The sequence below is a fragment of the Harpia harpyja genome, chromosome 1 (genome assembly GCF_026419915.1).
Source record: "Harpia harpyja isolate bHarHar1 chromosome 1, bHarHar1 primary haplotype, whole genome shotgun sequence".
Classification (NCBI taxonomy): Eukaryota; Metazoa; Chordata; class Aves; order Accipitriformes; family Accipitridae; genus Harpia; species Harpia harpyja.
This window is the reverse complement of record NC_068940.1, coordinates 55,405,684-55,430,220: the sequence shown is the minus strand read 5'-3', so window position 1 is coordinate 55,430,220 and position 24,537 is coordinate 55,405,684. Positions and strand designations below refer to the sequence as shown.

At 39.1% G+C, this 24,537-nt stretch overlaps 1 protein-coding gene across 3 annotated transcripts in view; it reads left to right on the top strand.

Annotated features, from left to right (window-relative positions):
- Nucleotides 1-24,537, top strand: part of CNTNAP2 (contactin associated protein 2) — a 1,249,274-nt gene that overhangs the window by 1,003,771 nt on the left and 220,966 nt on the right. For all 3 annotated transcript variants that reach the window (XM_052795237.1, XM_052795244.1, XM_052795253.1), the window contains one exon: nt 3,801-3,957. In XM_052795237.1, coding sequence (XP_052651197.1) covers nt 3,801-3,957 — 157 coding nt within the window. The remainder of the gene's footprint in view (nt 1-3,800; nt 3,958-24,537) is intronic.

Here is a 24,537-nt window from a genome sequence, read left to right as displayed (position 1 = left end):
TATGTCCACATGCCCCGTTAAAATAAGATCAGCCATTTTGCCCTTAGAAGGCTGTTCTCACACCACAGCTATTAACTTTGTCAGTAAGTTTAATGGACGTCCTAAAAGCTGGATATCTTTGTCTATTTTCTTGGTATCCACACCTTACTCTGATACCATCATTACTTTTCTGCTAAGTGACTGACTATTAAGCACACAACACCTTGCAAGTGGCTTCTCTTAAAAAAGGGAAATGGAAAGGCATCCTGGTCATAACTCAGTACACATAAACTTAAACACTTCCTACAGCAGCTCTCGAAGGAGAGCTGTTTTGTGCCCAAAGAGCAGTTCTGCATCAAGACTTGATTCTAATCAAAATCCCAAGGCAAGCAGAGAGTATCTCTCCAGCTCCTCCTTCTCGTGATGCTATTTGTCCACAAAAGTCTGGGGGAAAAAAGCAGTCAATAAATGACAACAACAAAAAAGCTATCCCATGTCTCAAAATTTGTTCCTATGGTAAGAAAAGTTAACTTCACAAACAGAAGAAATACCTTCTGGTATTACTTGTCATCGCAATACCCTTGACAACTTTTATATATAACTTCTTCCCTCCACTGCTTTTTGTCCTTAAACTGAATTTATATACTTTGAATGCCGTCAGACCAATAGTATTGATATTTTAGCAAAATAATCATGTATGATAAAATAGAATTACATCCATTAATGATCAGTCTTCATGTTGGAGTGCACCACTACTTCTACTTGGATCAGCCCTCTCCAACAGCTTCCAAAGCAGGGGGAAAAAAATAAAAAGCAAAGGACTCTGAAGCAGGAGGATTCACATCCCCAAAAGGAGACTACAGAGGTATAAAAGAGGGTGAAGTGTGAGAGGGGAAGTGATCCTATTTCTAAATATTTTTTTACCTGCGTGATACATCCTTCTCCCTTCTAGCCTTTCTTTTCTATTCTTCTTTTAGTATCTCCACTGCAGGGTTTTACTATTTGTTATGCCCAGTCATATTGGTGTCTGCAATCTATCTGCATAGCATTGCTGTTATGGAGCTTATGAACTCTAGACAAAATGCTGCTCATCTTTTTCTTGGCTGACATGAAGCAGGAAGGCCACAAATGGCTCTTCTCATTTGGTTAGCACAGACCAAATGGGACACAACTGTGTCTCCCCACCTTTTTGTTTTATTAACCACAGACTATCAAGGAGCTCCAGAACCTCCTGTATGGCCACTGTGGTGCAGGATGATCTGGTGTGAGGCTCATCCTATTCCAGTGCATGGGTTATGTCCTAAGTCTGCCCCACTGCATGGTAGATAGCTAATGAGAGCTGTCTACTAAGAACCCCTCTGTTGCAAGCCCTAGCACAATATGCTGGGCCATTCCAGGCTGTCGGTGGTGTCCACAAGGGCAGTGCTGGAATTACTTGTTGTGGGCATGGCTAGCAGAATATGTGCTGAATGCAAACCCCCTAAAATCATATGTTCCCTTCGTGACCTTTCTGGCAATTTAATCATGCATGTTAGTATCTTCCTAAATTCACTTGTGTTCCTAAGCCTGTGGGTAGGTCTTTTCTTCAGAATGAAGCAGCATGCATCCAAACAGGGCCAGATCTCTAGCTAGTGCACACTGAAAAGAACAGATGTGAAAAACAGCTCTGTCTACACTAGAATACATTCTGGATTTAAAACCGTATGCCATTTGTCGTTTAAATGAGTTAAAACATGCCTTGTTGGTGTCTGTCATAGTGGCCTGTGACACCCATCGCTGTAGTCTGTAATTCTGCTATCACTTCCATATTCTTCATCATTTCTACCTGTTTCTGAATTTCTAATTCTCTTTTTGACGATTCTAAGTAATTTATTTTCTTCTGGTGCCTTAATTAACAGTTTTGCTTCCCAATGAAGTGCTTGCTGACTGAATCGTGCAATCCTTCGTTTGACAGGAAGGGTGTAAACAAAGAGAATTTTGACTAACAGTCAAAACTACAGCATTTCTACTACAGCATAAAAACTAACTTCAAAGATGAAAGAAAAAAAATAAAATAGGAGCTTCAAATATCATTAATGCTGTAGTTGGATCCTGTATCAATAAAAGTGATTCTGTCATTCACTGTGGAAAGATAACATTTATCCTTACGTGCTTATTAAATAATCTTTTGGAAGCCAGGGCTATGTACTCTCATATCTGATAGATTGTATTGCAGGTTGGAAATGCTGCTGCAGCATTCACATGGCACACTCTTTTAACTCGCAGCACTTAGTTCCATGATAATCGAGTCACAGAAGCTAAAATGGCCAATTTAGAGTCTAGAATCGGGTCACACTATTACCATACCCATTGCATTAGCACTAGAGCTGAATGGTCATACTGTGCAGCATAGTAACATCTAATAAAAACCTTCAGCTGCCATGAATTCTTCACATTGTATTTTCAATAGTGTTATTTTATATGAAGTTTAACAGTTCAAAAGCAATGAACAAAGCAAGTGTTGTCAGAGAGCTGTGTCTTTTGGGGTTTTGGTGGTTTTTTAACATGTGTGCAGATACTTGGTTACTCTCTCCATCTCTGGAATTTAATTTTCTTTAGAGTTCTGTGTGAATTACTTTCAACATATGTCTGGGATAAGTAGATTTATGGTCTAGATGATCAAATCTAATTGTGAAATGACTATTTTTAGGATTATGGATGTAGTTTTTTGAGATGTATAAGTGAGATGCACAACCAGAAAATTATGAAAAGTAGAATATCTGTTATGTAGGATTTTACTTGTAAAATTTAGTAATAAGTGAATTCCATGCAAATAGCTTAGTTTGATTTGATGAGAAAATACCAGCGGCAGATTAGATGAGGGGAAAAAGACATTTTAAAGAAACATGTTTATAGGCTGAGTTCAATCATGTTTTCTAAATGTGAAAAGTCACTGAGAAAGTACATTGAGATTGATTGAGTTATTCACATGGGCTTGAAGTTAAGCTCATATTTAAGTGTCTTGCTGAACTGGAAGAATAAAAAGAAACTTTTCAGTAAGGGCATTTTTTCAAATTAGAGGGGGTCTTTATTTATTTATTTATTTACACATACGAGGCTTAGTTAGTCTAAAAGCATTAGAAATATACTTAGAGCAGCATATGAAATATCAAGTTACAGACCCAATGCCGAGAAATATGATTATATCAAAGTTCAGATCACCTTTGCACGAGTATTAAATACAAAAAACCCCACCAAACCATTTTTAAAAAATGGTTAAGATTCTTTTGGTGTTTGATAATATCTCTTTATGCTTTGCTTTGTGCCAGCTGGAGAGAGCATGATGAACATGTTTGTTTTCCAGTGAAGACAGATTAATTTCCAATTAGAAGCTGTTATTTAAAAAAAAAAAAAAAAAGGAGAAAATGAATCCATCTTTCTGTGCAGCATCTGTGGTCAAATATTGAATAATCCATCTGATAGCTTACTATATTAATTTGAAATTAATTGGAAAAAATTATGGAACCTGTCCACGTATTTTCATTATATAAACAGAGGACAGTTAAAAAGCTAAGCAAAGAGCATACAAGATAAAAAATATTTAATTAATTTCAATCATTACAAATTGCATGAATACAGAAAAAAAAAAAAGTGTTTTGTTTACCTGGCAAGGTCCTTTGAATTGCTCAATAATAATGAATGCATTTGTTTGCCAGAAATGTGGGATGGCTGTCCAGTTATGTGTTGTTAACATCTGCATATTAAACATCTGAGCCCAATTAATGCATTATGGAGCTCTACCTCTTTGATGCATCATAACCTTGCATTTTCATTCCTTGCAGAAGGGAATCCATATACCTGGTGGGTTGGAAAAGCCAATGAGAAGCACTACTATTGGGGTGGATCAGGACCTGGCATTCAAAAATGTGCCTGCGGCATTGAGCGCAACTGTACTGATCCCAAGTACTACTGCAACTGTGATGCTGATTATAAGCAATGGTGAGTGGTTTACAAGAAGGCAGAGTGAGAATGACCAGAATCTATTAACTTTTACAACACTGCCATTATTTTGAATGTCTTCTATTTATGTATTTCCTTTCTTACTGAAGAACAAAGGCAAAAATACTGTATTTGTGATCCCTCCTGCAAAGTATCTACCTGTGTCTTCATTTCCATTTTATTCATGGTATTTGTGACTGCCAAATATAAGTATATTTATGTTTTCAAGTCAACTGAGCTATAGAAAAGAATTCTAAAATTGCAAAGTCAGGTCCTAATAGGAAAGGCCAGCATTTTGGCTGCCCATGCAACTTTGTCTCCATCATATTCAGTTATATTACAATACAGTATTTTTCTCTGGAACTTTATTTTTTTCCCTGAATTTCTCCTTTTTGGAGTACTATTGCTGCATTTGCCTATAAAATGTGAGAGATACGAGTCGAAATCCCTCATCTAGTGACTCCAACCCTCATTATCTATCTTTCATGAGAAAAACGTGTTAAGGAATAGACTTAAAGTGTATTATGGAATGAGGCTCTGTATTTCAGAGGAGGCTCTTGCACTTTGCATGAGATAATTAAATATTCATTGGCCTGTTGGTTGAGAATATAAACCTATAGCCCGTTTGGGATGAGGCAGTGAGAACTTGTTCTAGTTTCTTCTCTAATAAATAGTTATTGATTCATCCCAGGTAAAACAATTTTAACAGAGGGACTGAAGAAGTCCTAGCCCAGAGTATTTTACAGCCTGGTAACAGGGGCGGTCTGCTGTGAGGTAATTGATGTGGGTTTAAATCCCTTCAGGCAGAAAAGAGAATTAAACCTGCATCTCTGATATTCCCCATAAACACTCTAGCGATGAACCTACTATGTAAAGCTCATCATCATTTTCTGTGAGACCCTCTCTGTGCTCTTAGAATGATTCATTTGTAAGATTTAACTGTTTGTATCTCTTTTGGCATGACAGGCAGCAGCATATTTTACATGGTATGCAATGTTCAGTGACCAGTTGCAACCATACTTTTATGAACACTTTTCCCATTAATAGCAACCTGTTGGCAATTGAATCAATACTGACTCATAAACCATTTTGTGTTAATTGAGAAATTCATATGGCTATTAATGAATATAGAGCTACAGAACTCTAATGATATGTCAGGGATTTAAAAAAAGAGTAGGGAGAATCACAGAATAGTTGAGGTTGGAAGGGACCTCAGAGTTTATCTAGTCCAAACCCCCTGCTAAAGCAGAGCCACCTAGAGACAGTTGCCCAGGACCATTTCTAGACAGCTTCTGAGTATCTTCAAGGATGGAGACTCTACAGCTTCCCTGGGCAACCTGTGCCAGTGCTTGGTCACCCTCACAGTAAAAAGAGTGTTTCCTGATGTTCAGAGGGAACCTCCTGTGTTTCAGTTTGTGCCCATTGCCTCTGGTCCTGTCACTGGGCACCACTGAAAAGGGTCCCCCTTTGCACCCTCCCTTCAGGTATTTATAGACATTGATGAGATCCCCCTTGAGCCTTCTCTTCTCCAGGCTGAACAGTCCCAGCTTTCTCAGCTTCTCTTCACAGGAGAGATGCTCCAGTCCCTTCATGATCTTAGTGGCCCTTTGCTGGACTCTTTCCAGTAATTCCATATCTCTCTTGTACTGGGAAGCCCAGAACTGGACACAGGACTCCAGGTGTGGCCTCATCAGTGCTGAGTAGAAGGCAAGGATCACCTCCCTCAACCTGCTGGTGATACTTTGCCTAAGGCAGCCCAGGATACAATTAGCTTTCTTGGCCACAAGGGCACATTGCTTGCTTAGGTTCAACTTTGCAACTACTAGGACCCCCAGGGCCTTTTCTGACAAGTTGCTCCTCAGCTGGGTGGCTCCCAGCATATACTGTTGCATGGGGTTGTTTTTCCCAAGGTGCAAGACTTTACACTTTTCCCTGTTGAACTTCATGATATTTCTGTGAGCCCATTTCTCCAGCTTGTCAAGGTCCCTCTGGATGGCAGCATGATTTTGTGGCATATCAGCCACTCCTCCCGGTTTGGTGTCATCTGCAAATATGAAAAATAGAAAAATTAGAGCAATAAAGGAAATTTTCCAGGCCCTACAAAAACAATAGATTAGGATATGGGAAATCAAACATTGCCACAGACATTGCCACCCTAAGCTTTGACATTGTTAGGCTAGTATGTTGTTAGCTATATGTCCTGGTTTCAGCTGGGATAGAGTTAACTGTCTTCCTAGTAGCTGGTACAGTGCTATGTTTTGAGTTCAGTATGCGAAGAATGTTGATAACACTGATGTCTTTAGTTGTTGCTCAGTAGTGTTTAGACTAATGTCAAGGATTTTTCAGCTTCTCATGCCCAGCCAGCGAGAAAGCTGGAGGGGCACAAGAAGTTGGCACAGGACACAGCCAGGGCAGCTGACCCAAAGTGGCCAACGGTGTATTCTATACCATGTGACGTCCCATCCAGTATAGGAACGGGGAAGTGGGGGCAGGGATTCGCCGCTCGGGTGACTGGCTGGGTGTCGGTCGGCGGGTGGTGAGCAGTTGCACTGCGCATCATTTGTACATTCCAATCCTTTCATTATTGCTGTTGTCATTTTATTAGTGTTATCATTATCATTATTAGCTTCTTCTTTTCTGTTCTATTAAACCATTCTTATCTCAACCCACGGGTTTTGCTTCTTTTCCCGATTTTCTCCCCCATCCCACTGGGTGGGGGGGAGTGAGTGAGCGGCTGCGTGGTGTTTAGTTGCTGGCTGGGGTTAAACCACGACACTATAATATGGGGTGAACTATAGAACACCACAGAGACAGAGAAGTCACTATTAGAGACGGAGGAATCAGACATGGTGCCAAACTTCAGAGCTAGGACTATATAGAGAGTGAAGAATATAAAGTCAGAAGACTCTGACTCAAACATAGGCACTAGAGCAGTATGGCAGGAGGGAAGTAGGTTTGGTTCTGTGACAAAATGGTAAAGATAAAAGGAAGGTATTGTAATAATAATTACAATAATGGCAGAATTAGGAGCGCTTACAGTTTTCATTGCTTGAAGCACTGGATGAATATCCATGAATGGTCTCTGTACCATATGTTGACTGTTTTCTTTTACACTGAGGGAAATTCATGGGGGAAATAGCATTGACTTTGATCTCTTCTTGTGGCTTCTCTAAGAGTCACAGATGATAATTTAATAAGCAGCATTCACTCAATAATCTTTTTCTGTAACTTCTACGCCCCCTATATACACTGAGTTTATATGGAATCTACTAATATATAGATTAATATAATTATTAGATTTTTTAAAAATCTAAAATAAGATTACTATTATAATAGATATACAACTGTTTACTCAGAACTTCAAACAAGAAGATGTCTATACAGCATTTCTTTGGATATGTATCAGGGTTTTTTTTCAGGAAAACTACAGTATATTACAGGACAATTTATGAAAAAGTTATACAACTAGATATTATATTTTAATCTGTGGTATGTGTAAATCACAAGAAGAAATGAAAGCCTCATTATAGTCTTTAAGGACATTTTGTTCAAGTTTAATTTTTGCAGTTTAGTTTTGGCAGAATCTAGCTGTGACGGAAAAAGACTTAACTGCAAGGTACAAGCAAACAACTTATTTGAACTTCACTTACAGACTTAACGTGCCACTATTGCAGGTTTTACAGATACAATGGAGGAATGCACTATTGCAATTTTTTAAGGCAAGAGTAGTACATTATTACAACCACAAGCGATTCACAGACAACCACAAACACATTTAAAAACTTAAAGTATAAACAATATTCACTTACCCCTCCAGGTAAGGGCTCTCAATCCCAGGGAAGTTACCTCAACCGGCGTCCTGATCAAGGCGGGGGGGGTGTATGTGTGTTTCCTTCGCAAGCCAATTGTATAGTTGGAGAAGTGACTCCCCCCTTTCCAACCTGAATCTTAGAGTTTTTATCCCCTGACTTGTGGAATGGTGCGTATGACTATGTCTGAGTGGATTATGATATATGCCTAAATGGATTATGTATATCTGAGTGGCGTTTCCCCTTATCTTTCCTTTGTTGGTCTGTGATTGTTTGAATACACAAGGTTGTAATTTGAAACCGAAGTTGAAACTCTCTGGTTTTGGGGTTTTTTGGGTTTGTTTTTTTTTTTTTTTTTTTTTTAACCTTGCTTCCTCAGCAACTGGCTAGTGGTTGGATTGAGACTCAGGGCATACTATTTGTTAAGGGATTTCAAGGCTCAGTTCAGGTTTTGGTTCTTTGAATGGTGCAGCCACTGCCCTGTTTACTTTACGGTTTATCAGACAACCCAGGGCTAAGCTGTCTACACAGCTCCCCGTGAGTCGTCTCTGCAGAGAGACAGGGCCTCAAGGCAACCCAAGGCTGGGTCACTTTTGTAACCCCCCCCATGAGTCGCCTGTGTGCACTAGACATGGTGAAACTCGTTTGTGAACTATGAGCCAGACAATCCACACACTAGCCCATTCCAAATCATACCTTTTGGGTTTTGGAATTATTTTATGGAGTCCTAGTTAGGAGTTTTCTCTAGCCAGGTTGATCGATACCTAAAAAGCACGTGAGCTCCAGAGGTGAGGAGACGTCACTGACTTCAGTTATCAGGGGCAGAATGTTATCTAGGACCTCCAGCATGTCTGTGCTCAACTCTGGTGACAGCAAAACAGCTCCTGGTTTGGACCACAGTATCTATAACAGCACTTTTGGAGAATTGCCATGAGTGGGTAGATTCAGCCAGTGGTAGCAATGGGAGCCCAGAAAGGGCAGAGGCCATTGAGCGGCTCAGAGGGGCATCCAGTTGCTGTGAAAGCATGCATCCATCACATCCATTCAAACCTTGCTTTTGCATATATACAACTTTACATTTTCCAATTATTACATAAACTGTAGTATATTTTCTCGTCCTTAGAGGTAAAAAAGTGTTAGGTTAGGAATATTGGGAGCATTACTTCGGTACAGAGGGGAGCACAATGCAAGGATCCCCAAGCAAGGACTGACTGAGATAACTCCAGAACTAAAATCTGGGCATCGTGACATAGACACCTGTAAGCCTTTGTAATAGAGTTACACAGGTATTCCAGCACAGTGTGGAAATTACTGTTAGTACAGGGATCTTTGCAGCTTATGATGAGCAGGCAGGTCTCAGCTCATAGACAAAGCAGCTTGCCACAGCTGTCACCCTAGCTCATCAGCACAACTTATTTTAGAAGAACTTACAGTCCCCTAAACCAGAAGGGCTGAGTAAATGCCAAACTGGGGCTGAGAGGCCAGGTGGGACTTCTGCAGTAATTGTATATCTTGGCCATAGCTGGGATCACTGCATTTGATCGTGGTATGCCCACAATGGTTTTCTGCTCCTGCCCAGACAATATTGAAAAAGTTTATATATGATTTTTCTTTTTTGGGGGGGGGGACACAATGGGAAGAAGGCAGTAGCTAGAGCAACAACTATATTAGAAAAGGTAAAAAAGTAAAATGGGAAAAGAAGTCTGCTGAGTGGAAATTGTGAGAATGAAAGGTGAAGAAGAAGAGAGACATTCAGCACAGAGATTCAGATTTTGAAATGCAGGGCACTCTTTTAAAGGAGATTGGGGAGCCACTGAAAAGTGGGTCAGGCTGGATCAGAATGATGTAGTGTAAGTAGAATACTGTCTGCAATTTTTATTGTACAAGTTAGAAATTGTGTTAGAAGTGAAGAAAGGAATTGCAGTTTGATGAACGATCTCGCAGCGAAGGCAGGAGAATGCTCCCCTGGAGAACTGGATTCTAATGCTGCCTCTGGAACCACATTCCTGCATGACGCTTGCCAAGTTTCATAAGCCTTTTCTTCACAGAGCAGTCATTAGTATGATCCTAATTTTCTGGGTACCTAACTGGAAACCCAGAGGTCCAGTTTGTGGAGATACCAAACATTCACAGCTGCAACTGGAATAAGTGATCACTCTCTCTGAATGTATTTTATGCTGTCCTCCAAAACAACAACAAAAAACCCAAACAAACAAACAAACAAACAAAACAACAAAAAAAGGCTGTAGGCATCTCAGATTGAGCACTAAAAATGTATGTGTGCTTTTAACCTCCACATCTTTCAGCCTTAACAACCCATCTGTAGAATGGAGATGATGCCAGATACTCACCTCACAGAGGTATTGCAAAGATAGGTAGATTTATGAAGCAATCATCTACTGTAGTAATGAGCACTATAGAAAATCCAATGAGAAAATGCAGTCTTTATAGAAAGTTGAAATACGCATTAAATATAAAATGGTGTCCACATATTGAAGCATGAGTGTAAATTAGGATAGTGAGCAGTGTTTTACTAAGTGAGTATTATCTGCCTTCTGTACTGAATAATGCTGGAGCCCTCTGGAAAAAATAATAATCAGTGACCAGTCAAGGACGGTATCATGGTGATAGGTACAGGGGACAAATTAAAGCTCTTTAAGCAGCCTGAAATACTTGTTCTTCCTAAATTTTGTGTTTGATTTAATTTTTTTTACCAAGTATATGAGTAATTTTGTGTAAGTACTGAACTAGCTGTGTTAATTATGGACTCAGTTACAATGTAGTATTTTCCCAGGGACTAGCTTACACCATAGGCTTGATATACCTTAAATATGGATGGCTTTTCTATTAATGCTTTTTAAAAATTCACTGAGCAACTTTACACCTTGTCTGTTTGAATAAAATAGAAGAGACCAATCTGTAAGTTGTTGAGCTATTTAGCATATGCCTAATGTGTTGATTACAAGGCCTGGATTGTAGATAAGCCAGACAGTAGATATTGACGGGAATATAAGATATGGAATTCAAATTTACATGTATTTGCACACATCATCTGAAATAGAACCTGATTCTTAAGAGAAGTCCATGTTGTTGCTGCAATGTAAATGTTAAGTAATCATTTTTGTCATGATAAAGAAACAAAAACACAGGTGGGAAGAGCTTCACGCAGAGCAATCCTACCAAAATGAACCTTAGTCCCAAATTATCCATGATTTGTGTCCAAAATGAAATTAATGCAGAGATAAGTGAATCAGATTATTAAAAAAGCTTAGTTTTGCTTGCTAACAAAGATCATCTATCAGCGTTCCTGGTCAACAGGGGAGGTCCCAGAGGACTGGAGGCTTGCCAATGTGACTCCCATTTATAAGAAGGGTCGGAGGGAGGATCCGGGGAACTACAGGCCTGTCAGCCTGACCTCGGTACCGGGAAAGATTATGGAACGGTTTGTTTTGAAAGCACTCACACGGCAGCTCCAGGATAAGAGGGGGATCAGGCCCAGTCAGCATGGGTTTACGAAAAGCAGGTCCTGCTTGACCAACCTGATCTCCTTCTATGACCGGGTGACCCGCCTAGTGGATGAGGGAAAGGCTGTTGATGTTATTTTCCTAGACTTCAGCAAGGCCTTTGACACTGTCTCTCATGGCATACTCCTTGAGAAGCTGGCGTCTTGTGGCCTGGATAAGTACACTATTCACTGGGTGAAAAACTGGCTGGATGGCCGAGCCCAGAGGGTAGTGGTGAATGGGGTGAAATCCAGCTGGCGGCGGGTCACAAGTGGTGTTCCCCAGGGCTCAGTGTTGGGCCCTGTTCTGTTTAATATCTTTATTGATGATTTGGATGAGGGGATCGAGTGCACCCTCAGCAAGTTTGCAGACGACACCAAGTTGGGAGGCAGGGTCGATCTGCTTGAGGGTAGGGAGGCTCTACAAAGAGATCTGGACAGGCTGGATCGATGGGCTGAGGCCAATCGTATGAAGTTTAACACGGCCAAGTGCCGGGTCCTGCACTTCGGTCACGGCAACCCCATGCAGCGCTACAGGCTTGGGGAAGAGTGGCTGGAAAGCTGCCCGGCAGAGAAAGACCTGGGCGTGCTGGTTGACAGCCGGCTGGATATGAGCCAGCAGTGTGCCCAGGTGGCCAAGAAGGCCAATGGCATCCTAGCCTGTATCAGGAACAGCGTGGCCAGCAGGAACAGGGAGGTGGTTGTTCCCCTGTACTCGGCACTGGTGAGGCCGCACCTCGAGTACTGTGTTCAGTTTTGGGCCCCTCACTACAGGAAAGACATTGAGGTGCTGGAGCGTGTCCAGAGAAGGGCAACCAAGTTGGTGAGGGGCCTTGAGCACAAGTGTTATGAGGAGCGGCTGAGGGATCTGGGGTTGTTCAGTCTAGAAAAGAGGAGGCTGAGGGGAGACCTTATCGCTCTCTACAACTACCTGAAAGGGGGTTGTAGTGAGGTGGGTGTTGGTCTCTTCTGTCAGGTGTCTGGAGATAGGACAAGAGGAAATGGCCTCAAGTTGAGGCAAGGGAGATTTAGGTTAGATATTAGGAAAAATTTTTTTACTGAGAGGGTTGTCAGACATTTGAATAGGCTGCCCAGGGAAGTGGTTGATTCACCATCCCTGGAGGTATTCAAAAAGCAAGTGGACAGGGTACTCGAGGGCATGGTTTAGGGGGCATGGTTAATGGTTGGACTTGATGATCTTGAAGGTCTTTTCCAACCGAAATGATTCTATGATTCTATGATTCTATGATCATTTATTAAAAAGTGTGTGGTTGACATTCAAAGTCAGATTGCCTCAAGATTGAGAGAATAAACTCTACTGAGGTTGCTGTTATTAGTAGCAAGAAATTCTCTGCGTTGCTGTTTGTTAAACAAAATCTTCTTCAGATGAGTAATTTTAGGTAAAAGGTAAGGCTTTTTGAAAAAAAAACATTATTATTATTACCATTTATGCAGTTCCTTAAAAAATGGCTGGCATTGTAGAGATAGACTATCAGTACCAATTAAGTAACAAATGTAAAGATCTGCAAAGAAATTTTGGTTCCTACTCTCCTTTGATCCTAATGTCAGTTAAACTCCCAGATTGGCTGCAGTTTCTAAACCACAGGCTCCTTACTTTTTGTTATGTAGCAGCCACAGTATGTGAGAAGACATAATATGATGCTGTGCATGGATTTTCTGGGAAAAGGTGACATAAGAAGCTTTTCCCTTTAGCACTTCCTGATGAGGATGCATTTCAGGTTACAAAGTAAGGCACCGACTTCACTGCCAACTATTGATGTGACTGCTAATCTTTCAAGAGCTATTCGGTGGCCCTAAAGATGATCAAAAGGGATTAAGGAGAATTTGAAGATAATAGTGGTTTGGACAAATGGAGGAAATGAGCAATGAAAATAGAAGGAGGAAGCCTCATTTTCTTGTTTATCCTCTGTCACAGTTTGGAAATTAAAGTTTCTTTCTCCAGAGCCTGCAAAATTACTTCATTTTTGTGAGGTGTTTGCTAGAACACTCTGCAGGATACATCACCCCTTCCCTTCACAGCTCTTCTCCTACAACGGGGGTTTCAGAAGAAAGTTTCAGGTCATGGGAAAAGGTGCTTAAACAGGCTCAAATTGATGTGAGTTGTTTGAGTGACAGGAATATTGGTGGACATTGGAATGCCAGCGTGTGGCTGTGGCAATGACAGGTAGATAATTTGTAACCAGATTTAACAGGATATTAAAGGCTCCTGGAACTATTGGTAAACATCAAGGCTTAAGTGTAGTACATACTAATTCCCAGTGAAATCACTGATATTTCAGTTCCTGACTCCCTTAGGCACTTTTGAAAATCCATCTGTCCTTTGACCTTGCGCGCGCTCAGTAGAACTGCTGATGCAGAGAGAACTGGCTAGTCACATGACACTGGCTTCCCCTATCTTTCATTAGAAGCTGCTAACAATGCCTTTGGATATTTTTTTACCATTACTTTCCCATCTAGGCAGCAACTGGAGTTTCCACAGAGGTGTTATGTGATCGGAAGTGACTAGGTTATACATTCCCTGTGATAAAAAAAACCCCAAAACCACCAAAAACCAAACTGAAAACTTATCATTGGTCTACTTGATTACCTTTTGGTTAAATTTACCTACTATTTGAAGCATTATGTAGAGAAATCTTAAAGCAGTAAAAGGGATCAAATATGAATATACCTAAAAGAACTTGAAGGACTATAGAAGTTGCAGTGAGGAACATGCATGACTATAAACTTCCAATATATATATGTAAGAAAAATTTCAAATTTAACCAGACAGATCGACTGCATACAAAAATCAAGTATTTATATAACGTAGCCATATGTTTAAGCAGTACCTAGCAAAACAGATGTTTTTGCTAGAATATGGAGGCCTTTATTTAACAAGAAAACACACTGGTTTGTATTACATGAAACCAGAAAAGAAAAAAAAAAAGGAACAGAAAATTATGTAGTAAGATTTGTGAAGTCCTGCTGTTTGGTCTGGCATCTGATAAAGATGATGAACCTCAATTTCCTGGAAATTGAGGAAATTTTGTACAATTAGGCTGCACCACTTTGAAAACTGTAATTCAACATTTTTGCAGAGCTTAAGGGCCATCTTTGAAATGACAGACCAGAAAACACAATTAGTAATTGTGTTCTGTGTTGTAACTCTGTGCAGTAATTACATCTGTTCACCATATAAAAGCTGAAATATCAAAACTTATTTTTTAGTTATGCTTGAGGAATAAACTAGTTTTGTGGGTAAAGGCAGGGAAGCTTACCTGACAACTTGCATTACTTCATAGGGCTGTTTTTCTTGTGCTCTTACACACCCAGACAGCCTTTTGTAGGTTTTTAGGGTTACTTGTCAGAGTCCCTCTGTACATTGACATTGGCACCTAGCATTAGGATAATTCCAGTCAATCAAAATTTAGCACTATGACAGTATATAATGGCACAGAATAAAAATCTGCATGAAGAGGAACACTAAAGACAGAAAGTCAAGCATTCAAACCTTAGGAAATGTTAGATTTAATACAGCTAGTACTACTTTTTTTCTGAATGATTGATAGATTTGAGCTGAAACTTTCAGCAACAGAAAAGCAGATAACCAGAAGCCAGGAAGTTCATTCCTACTAGTTATAGTTTGGCCATTAAAACTACTCTAGTAGGGAAAAGGGTCGACTGGCTGGGTATTAAATAGGCTGCTGCCTGTTCTGCATTTCTCAGCTGTGCTTATCATCTGTAACTGGTGTGCAATATTGAAACAGAGTTTACATGCTAAAAAATGTGGAATCTTCCGTTTAAGTGAATTCTGTCCTCTTTTTTTATAACCTGTTCTATAGTTTCTTTTATAGAAGATATATATACCTTGTGTTTGTCCATTATGCATTTCTTTTTTGTGTTTCTCCCAGAAGAGAAGGCTGAATGTTTTTGTTACTGATAACAACAGATTAAGAGTTTGGGAGATAGAAATGACAAAGTGGAGAGATAAACTCCATCCAGCACTTGGCCATGCTACAGATGTGCTAAGTAGTAGCTTTCAAATTCTCCTTTACTGGTGCCTCAGTACCACCATAGGACTCTAGCTGCAGACCAGGGCTCTATTAGACAAGGTTATCTACAAATACGAAAGGGCTGTGTTTTTCCTCAGTGTTCATACTATCATAAATATGTACATAAGATTAATGATGTGAGTGATTTAAAAGTTAATTTGAGGGCATGTGAAGGGCATGGCATCTCTTGCACAATAAGTGTTCAGGCTACTGGTTTTATGTAAACTTTGAAGGACAGTACCTGCTGCCCTGGAGTTATCCCTAATGTTTGTGTTGTATTGCTAATGCATGGCCCAGAGCTTGCAGTTCTAGTCCAGGATCTGGGCAAACCCAGGATCACCTAGATTTCTCTTTCTCCTTTAGCGATGTTCCATGCAAGTACTGACAAGAGTCCTACGTATGTAGCTCATGGGACCTGGCAGATTTGCAGCCTGAACTAGTACAGGTTGAGGGCATTAGGAGTTTGTGGATTCAATGAATCATGAAACTTGCAAACATTACTCCTGTTTTCTCTCTTTTCACTTCTGTATTATTTACCTTTGGGACTGGATTGTGGCCTTGGTGGACTGGTATCAAGCCAATACCACTTGACGTTTAGCTGTTATCCCACTCACTGACATTAAATAAAACATTTCCCTTAACACTCGTGGCTCACAGCAGTGACCAAACAGCTGAGGAACCAAGTCTTAGCTTTCTCCAAAACTGAAAACACAAGAAAATATGGGCATTGATGTGACATGAAATAACTGTTTGGCAGTCTGCCTTATGTTTGTTAAAATGGCACCTTCTTACTTGGTGTCACATGTTCAGTCCTCTGCACTTATTTTGCAGTTACTATGATTTTCATCCTGCAATATCCAACATAGTTGAGGATGAGGAAACAGGAATCTGTACTTCTTGATACATCATGAGCAGTCTTTTACCTTGCTGCATAGGTAAAAATGGTTGAGCTCTAGCAACCTGCTAAGGATGAAGATGATTCCCGTTTGACTTCAGGTTCATTCATCCTTCAGTGCTGGCAGGAATGAATGAACTTAAAGGGGAGAGTGATGACAAGATGTTATCCTTGTTTGTTAATTTGTTCTGTAAATCACTGTGAGACTAAAAGTGAGTGGTCATCCTGCTGCCAACCACACTTCTGAGTGTTGCTGTTCAGGTTTCCCTGTGTTCAGCTGACCTCTGTTGCAGCCAGTCACAGACAGCTGGTCTCATCCAGATCTTTTTAAGTTACAGAATCACTCAACAGCGGCACTGAAGAAAATCCATCAGAATTAGATGTCTGTAATTATTACTCTCTGGGGTATTCTTGCTATTGTTAGAAACATCCCATCATTTTTGGAGTATTCTAAGAAATGTGTGGATTAGCAGGTGAAAATGCAGATAAATGGAGTTTTTTCTACCATACAGATGATTTAAAATATAATTCCAAGCATCTTTGTATTATTTTTCTTATTAAATGTTATGATTAGTGTGAGTGACAAATCAAGTGACCAAGAACAAAAATGTCTGCTATGTCTTGCCTAGAAACGTACAGAATTTTTAGTCTGAATGAAAAGCTTATGGTCTTAACTTTAAAGTAAATGACCTTACTGTCGCGGATTGTCAGGTAAGGGCAGAGTACACAGAATGCTGTGCACTGCAGAACTTTCAGCTGCCAATTATTTTCTCCTCCTCCTTTTATCTGTGTGCTAACTTAAGGAGTAATGACTCTGCCCTCGGTGCAGTGCTGTGAAGATGTAATCACCCCAGTGCTGACCAGCCCAATGTATTTCACTCAGTACCTGACAGTGCTTAGATCTTGAAGAGAGTGCTTTTCTTTTCTTCTTAAATTGTTGGACGCTGCTGACTTTTTTTTCTGAATCAATGCAATCCTACATAGAAGACATCTGAAATCTGTGACAGTCTCTGTTATAGGGTAGATGAAGACTGCAGTGCATGCTTGGCTGTTATTACTATTAGCAGTCATATTTTAGCTGAAACAATCACAAGGGAGTCCATCAAGCTGAAGGTATCAAGCCTCCAGTGTAAACAAAAGATACATCTGTTTTCACTGTTTGTTCTTTGGTGTACGAGGATATATGTATGTATAAGGGGGAGAGAGGAAGTAATCATATGGGAGGAGGACAGAAGGAGAGAGGGCATCGAGGGGGTGTGGGTGGGTAGGGGGTGGTGGGGCAGGAAAGAGAAAGCCCAGAAGCCCTTAAGATACATTTTTTGTATTAAATCCCAGACTTGATGGGGATATTTTCTTCAGAGCCACTGATCAAAACATCATGTCAGTTCATCACTCAGGTAGTTGCAAAACTTCAGCATTTAGAGGAAGAATAGTCCTTTGTCTTTTTCTCATTTTGCCCAGCAGATTCTTAGCACTGCAAAAGACCTGATAAAGAAAAAGAAAGAAAAAGGCAAGAGTCACCTGCAATATTGCTGTTTGCCTGGGAAATATTGTTATATACATAGTGCATTATTTTACTTTTAAGATGAAGGTTGCTTCACTGTTTATGATAAACACTCAAAGCAATCCAGTAACCCCTCATAAAGTCTGCAAATTGAGCAATAAAGGCAATGGTTCTAACACCAAGAAGAAAGGGAGAAACTGCTTTTTTTATTTTTTTTTTCTGTAGTTAGACTTGTAAAAGAAGTTTAAATTCTATAAATTGTTTTAATATTGTGGACCAGGTGTGTTTTTATCTTAGTTACCATTCATGTCTCCCTCCTGTTTTGGTTTTTGTGTGTGTGTGTGTGTGTGTGTGTTGCATAATTAATGAATGCACCAAGCTTTCCAATTTACCACTTACCTGTAATTAATCATGGCTAGACGTTTTGTCCCAGCTGCAACCCCACCCCTCCAATTTTCCAGCTATTTTTCTTTCCTCTGCCTCCTGTCCACATGCAGAATACTATAGTGATGAAAATCAATAAATGTAGGAAATAGGATCCCTGGAGTTCCCTCAAAGTTTATAGAGCTGTCTGAGTATGCAGTGGAGACTTTGTAGATCAAGTCCAAGATAATTTGTTGTATTTTTATCTCATGTTGTTTTCAACAGTCTTTAAATTGGCATTAAAATGCTACATGGATTCTTTACACTAAAAGTGTGTCTGTACGAGCAAGCTTCCTGATGGGATTCAGATGGCTTTTTTTTTTTTTTTTTCTGAAGAAGAAATGTTTTACTAGGAAGAAATCATTCTGTCTAAACTAATACCTCCGGACAGTTAATAATGTGTATTCATTTACATTATCATAAATACTATGTTTTCCTCAGCTTTTGGTCAAGTGGAAGTTGTTTACAGGATTATGTTAAATGTATATTGAAGGAAACAAAATCTTTCTTGAGTTATGAGTTGGCTTTGTTGCTTAAGTTACACAGTTGCCTTTACTGAAGTACCTGAGTCTATATATATTTATTTATATAAACTGTTAAAGACAAAGTAGAGCCAAATGCAAATGAAGAAAAAGCCAATTTCCAAGCAAGCAAGAAAATACAAAGGTAATAAAATAAAATCTGCTGACAGTGTTAGAAAATGTGATGAAGAAAAAATACAGAAAATATAAATAACTATATCTATGATGCAAAAGTTTCGTGTTGTCATTCGAAAAGCGTAAATGAATCTGCAGTTATTATTTCTATGAAACAGAAATGTTTAAAATGCTATCACTACACATGTAATCTCATGTCTAAAACCAGTTATTTGCTGGATATGACATAAAATGTCATAATAACATTTAACGGTCAACAGTTTCACTGTTAAGTTAAAACATTTTGCAAAAGAGTATGAATTTAAGTATCTTATGTCAAATCTAAGACATTTATCCATTGTTCCTGAGAGAAAATTGTATCAGAAATGTTTAAAGGATTTCATAAGACCCAGGTATCAAATCCAAACTCCTAATTCACATTATCTCCTGCTGCCATTTTGTTTAGTAAAAAAGCCCAGAGCAAGAAATTTTTAATCACTGACATTGAAAGCAGAGAAACCGTGAGTTCCTTTAAGGACTCTGAAAAAATCCAACAAAATAGATAACATCAACTGATGTAAATCCCTTGAATCAAGATAGCAGGTAGATGATGGCAAAAGTGAACAGAAAGCTCAGAAATATCAGTTATTAGCTTACTTTTTTAATATCACTTTATTAACTGTTAAATTACCATATGTGATGTGTGAAGCAGAACAGACCTAAAGGATAAACAGGAAATACCATCATCTTCTGTTCTGAAAGCTGGAGAAAATAAAAAAGATGTTTGGAATAAAGATAAACATTGACTTGCTTAAGTCTAAGGTAAAGAACTGAGGAGATCATTGAGGAAACTGAGCCAGGCAGCAGAAGCTTAAGTTTATTAAATACTTTTGCTAAAGACAGATCAATTCAGAGACTCTTTTGAGGGTGGTTAGGTTTTGCACTATACTCATCTATACATACATACCCTCACCAGATCACAGAGTAATTCAGTCTGGTAGTGGCCTCTAGAGGTCATCTAGCTTGACCTGCTGCTCAGTACTGATGGAATCAGACTGGGTGACTGAAGGCTGCGTCCGTTCGAGTCCTGAACACCTCCAAGGATGGACATCCCAGAATCCCTCTGGACAACCTATGCCAGTGTTTGACCACTGTCATGATGAAAAATTTTTCCTTATATCTAATTGGAATTTCCCATGTTTCAGGTTAAGTTGGTTATCTCCTTGTATGTATATTTATATGTATGCATGTGTGTATACATACATCTATAAACACACAGAGCTTGTTATAATGTGGAGGTGATGTAAGGACAACAGGGACCCTTTCAGAGACTGGAACATTTGATTTAAACTAGCTATTGCTGACTGTATCAGGCATTTCTAACAACCTTATGTAGAATCAGGTATCTTATCTGTTGCCACAGAAGAGCACTATAGTTGTAGAGATGATGGAAAAAACTGAAGTAAAGGCATTGAGAGTTACTGCACACTCCTAATGCATACTTCAGATTTTAATTTCCTATTGCATTTATAGGAAATGGGTAAGGAATAACTTTTTAACTCTGATATATCCAACAAGCTGTCCAAGCTAAATATTGAAGTGTCCAGTTGCAGAGCTTGCAGGGCTTATTTTTCATAATACTGGGATCTTCCAGTTATTTTCTACTAATATTTGTTAAATGATGTGCTGTTGCTGGCTTACATGCATTTCCTGAAATTTGTGGACTTGGTTTAGTTGAAAAATGATGCAACAGTCTTATGATTGGCTATAAAGTCCTCGTAAAATTACAGGCCTAAGGTTTTCTGTATTTTGAGAGAAGGCAAAGAGAGTACTGTGATTCAATATGTTTATTTGTTGATACATTTTTGCCTATCAAAGGATGTAACAAAACAACAGACAAAAAATAAAAACCCCACCTCAGTAAACACGAAAAAGAATGGCATCTGGAAACAATTTCTCCTCTGTCTGGCAACTAGCTTGCTTTCTGAGACAAATTCAACACTTTTCTGATGGATTATGAGTTGGTTCACTTTCTGTGTGTCAGCGGTCTGAACAAGCTGCAGTTTTTTGTAAAACTCAGGGTCTGTTTCTTCCGTGGCTCTATGTCAGTTTTGCTCTTGGCATCTGCAAAACATGGTGAAATCCATGTTATAAGGAATCAAAATGTAGGCAAAACATGATTTTGTTCTTGCTTTCATTGTCAGAGTAGTAGTTCAGCTTCAGTTGCTAAATCAGTTGCATGTTTTTTTGAATGCCTCTGCTACTTTTGTATTTTACTACTTAAAATATTTATGCTGATTCAGTCTTTTAAGTGAGAGATTTTTTATATGGAGCACTTATTTGTAGGTGGTAAGCGTAACACTGTATGAATGAAATAGTTCAAGTTTGTAGGGGGAAATGGATATACTGATGATTATATCTCTAGTTATACCTTTGGTTTAGTTGTACAATGAAGAAAATAATGTATTTGGTTTTTTAGCCTACCAACTCAACCTTACTACTGAAATGTGTATGATAAAATCTACACAGAGACTGTTATGACCTAAGTTTTATAAAAGGCCTTATACACAGTTGTTTCAGTGGAGATTTGTCATCTGACCTTCGTATAAAGGGAATTTATGGTATTCTTGGAAGAAGGATCTAAGGCTTTTCATGCTGGGTGTGCAGAATGACAGGAAGTCAGAGACGGTTGACAACAGAAGACTCCCTTTCTTATGCCCCCTCGCACATGCAGATTTGCCAAAAAATAAAAGAAAAAGTTGAGCAACTGAGCTGTTGTAGTCAGAATCCAGTAATGAGGGAAGAAAGCCACAAAATCTACATGAAGGGAGTCAAAACTATATAGACACAATTGTTAATCTGAGGCAGCTTTGTAAACTCTCCTATGAAGAGAATTCAAAAAAAGCGGTATTTTCATCTCCATTTTATAATGGAAAACAGTAAAAGAAAATGAGAAAAATGAAGAAGATACAGTGTGATTTAATTAGGGGATAGGTGAAAAGTGGAGGAGCTGAAGAGGAAAAAGTGTGGGGCTCGTGAGAAAGTGGAATAGCAGGAGCAAGACATTGAGGATTATCATGTATGGGAATTCAGTCACAGAGGGATTGGTCTTTGGCAGAAACTCGTCCTAAAACGGCTATTGCTTCCAACAGTTAACTGTTACAATTTGCATTAGTTCGACAGTTTCTGTATGTCATTGCATCATATTATGTACACATACTGTGAAAAAGAAGAGAAATGGAATCAGATAATTTAGTATCATAATCATTTAGAGGAAGTACTGACTTTCTTTGTGGTCATGAAAGACCAAATATAATAATAGGTCATTGATCCTCACTGGGATCTTGGGCTGTATTGCATTAAAAGAAAATAATTAATAATTGTCAATATAAGTAATGCAAGTCTCATATGCTTGCCTCAGAGGAGAAACAGTTGTACTGACAACACATCATAAAATAAATCTTTGTTATAAAAATAATTTATTAAGAATAATGTTTCGTAGCAAAGTCTCAGGACTGATATAGATCACTTTCAGGTTTCTTCCACTATCATCTCTATTTCAGAAGAATGAAAACAATATTGTACAGAAACTTGTTCTATGCTTGTATTTTTGAATATTTGCTATTTCTGCTTATTTTTTAGAAAAATATATTAAAATTAGTTTTATTACTTACCTTAAAAAAAACTATGTTAGTGGCTTCAGTCAAAGAGCATAATCTGGTTTTTATGGGTTTCTACTCCTAAAACCACAAAGATCCCAACATCAGCTCCAAACATTTTGAAAATTAGAGATTGGTTTAAATAAAGAGCTTACTGTCTCAACCACAAAGAAACACAAATACATTGCAACTTGATAAAAACATTTGTTAGGCACTCTGTAGAACACTTGCTAGCTGTGACCAGGAATACTTGTGCAACTCCCTTGTATTTGGAAATACCAAGGAGAAGTCATAGATGTTCAAAAGGAAATACAAGCTACTGCCTAATAATGCTCCCTTTACCATTGTTTCAGGTTTTCCACTATGGTCAATCAATACTGTAGCATCAGAGTCCTGCTCCTGGAGGACTCAGAGGTCTCCTTTGTCTAGTTACAGACATACACAGAAGTTACAGATGTAGCAATGCCACTTTTTCTCAATCGCTTGACCATTTAGCACCTTCATTTTTGTTATGGTAGGAAGAAGGTAGTATTGCCAAATGGAGAGAGGTTTGTTTCACCAGGTGGAAATACAACAGTGTGGAATCTCTCTGAAAACTCCCAAAGTAGTTTAAATCAAATATATATTTGAACTTTCTATAATGGACCTTACTAAACACTGGGCTGAAAGTATTTAGATTAAAAAGCTGTATTTTGAAATGATCTCTAATAATATAGACTATATGGATTCATTTGGAAGAAAACCAGCTTTATCCAAAGGACAGCATATTCAAAACATTATGAAGTTGATTCCATTTCTCATCACTGGCAATTGAAATGCATCGTTAGTATAGAGAATGGAGAATGTATTTCCCTACGATTGGAGACTTTATGGAGAGGCAGGCTCCAGGGCTGCAGACTTTGTGGGAGATTTTATTAGCACTGCTGCATGCTATTACTTCTTTAGTAAAGGGATTGCCACTAAAACTGCAAAGAATGAAAACTGACACTTCATCATAATTTTGTGTTTCCTGGGGAACTACATCAATTTTTTTTTTAATCTATGGTGTCATATACATCTTCTCCATCAATCTGGACCCTTTATGTAACTTTAGTTGCTAAGGCAGATATCCTTGTCATCTTTACACATAAATATCCTCAATTTTTTCTTGCCAAAAAGACCTCAAAGATCTGGTCTGACAGTAAGGCCTGTCATCTTCACAAACTACAAATTACTTTTTGGTAGGCACTTAGTTGGGGACCAGCACTTATTTTATACTTTCTAGGTATTTGTAAGGATAGTTGTTACGGATGCACGACTAACCAAATCCAACAGGTGTTAAAATTCAGATTTATTCTTCAGCAAAAGTTAGTTAGAAGTCCGGTAACATCTAATAAAACCACAGGCTCAATGATGTAAAGAGAATTAATACTACACGGCCGACTTAAGAATTCCCAAGATTTAAAGTGATGGCTCAAAACGCGCGTATCGCTCACCTAAAAGCTGAGGGCTCTCTCCCTCGAGGAGTTACCTCGGGCGGTGCCCCGGCCCGAGGGGGAGTCCCCGACTGCAGACCCACTGCTCCGAGGAGGACTGCCAACGTGTCCTCCGGCGGGACCCCGTTTATACCCCTGTCGAATCTGACCTGTGGTCATTTAATTCTATTGGCCAGGAGGGTCACCTCGGTGTACCTGGCACATCTCGATTGGCCAGTTCAAATTTCAACCTGCAGCCTCCAGGGTTTCCTTCCCCTTCTCCCTTCCTGGAGAAGTTTCGTTTCCTGCTGGCAGGATGGGGGGGCGGGATGTACTGCCACAATAGTAGAGTGAATAACGAGTAGAAGCGTTGCCTACTGTCATTCAGGATTTCCTGTAAAACAAGGTGGCTAACCGTATCTCAAGGATTCTGAACACAAAAAGAAGATGTAAGTAACGCATAATAGAACTGCCAGAATGCATACTGACTTTTATTTTAATTACAATTCCCTAGAAAAGACCTAATCTCAAGGAAATGCAACTTTCATGGAGACACTAAATCATCTAATCTTCTATTTTGTTAAATCTTTTGCATCTTCAGTCAAGAAAGGGAACTTGAAACAGAAATGGGGGGAATGGAGTCAATT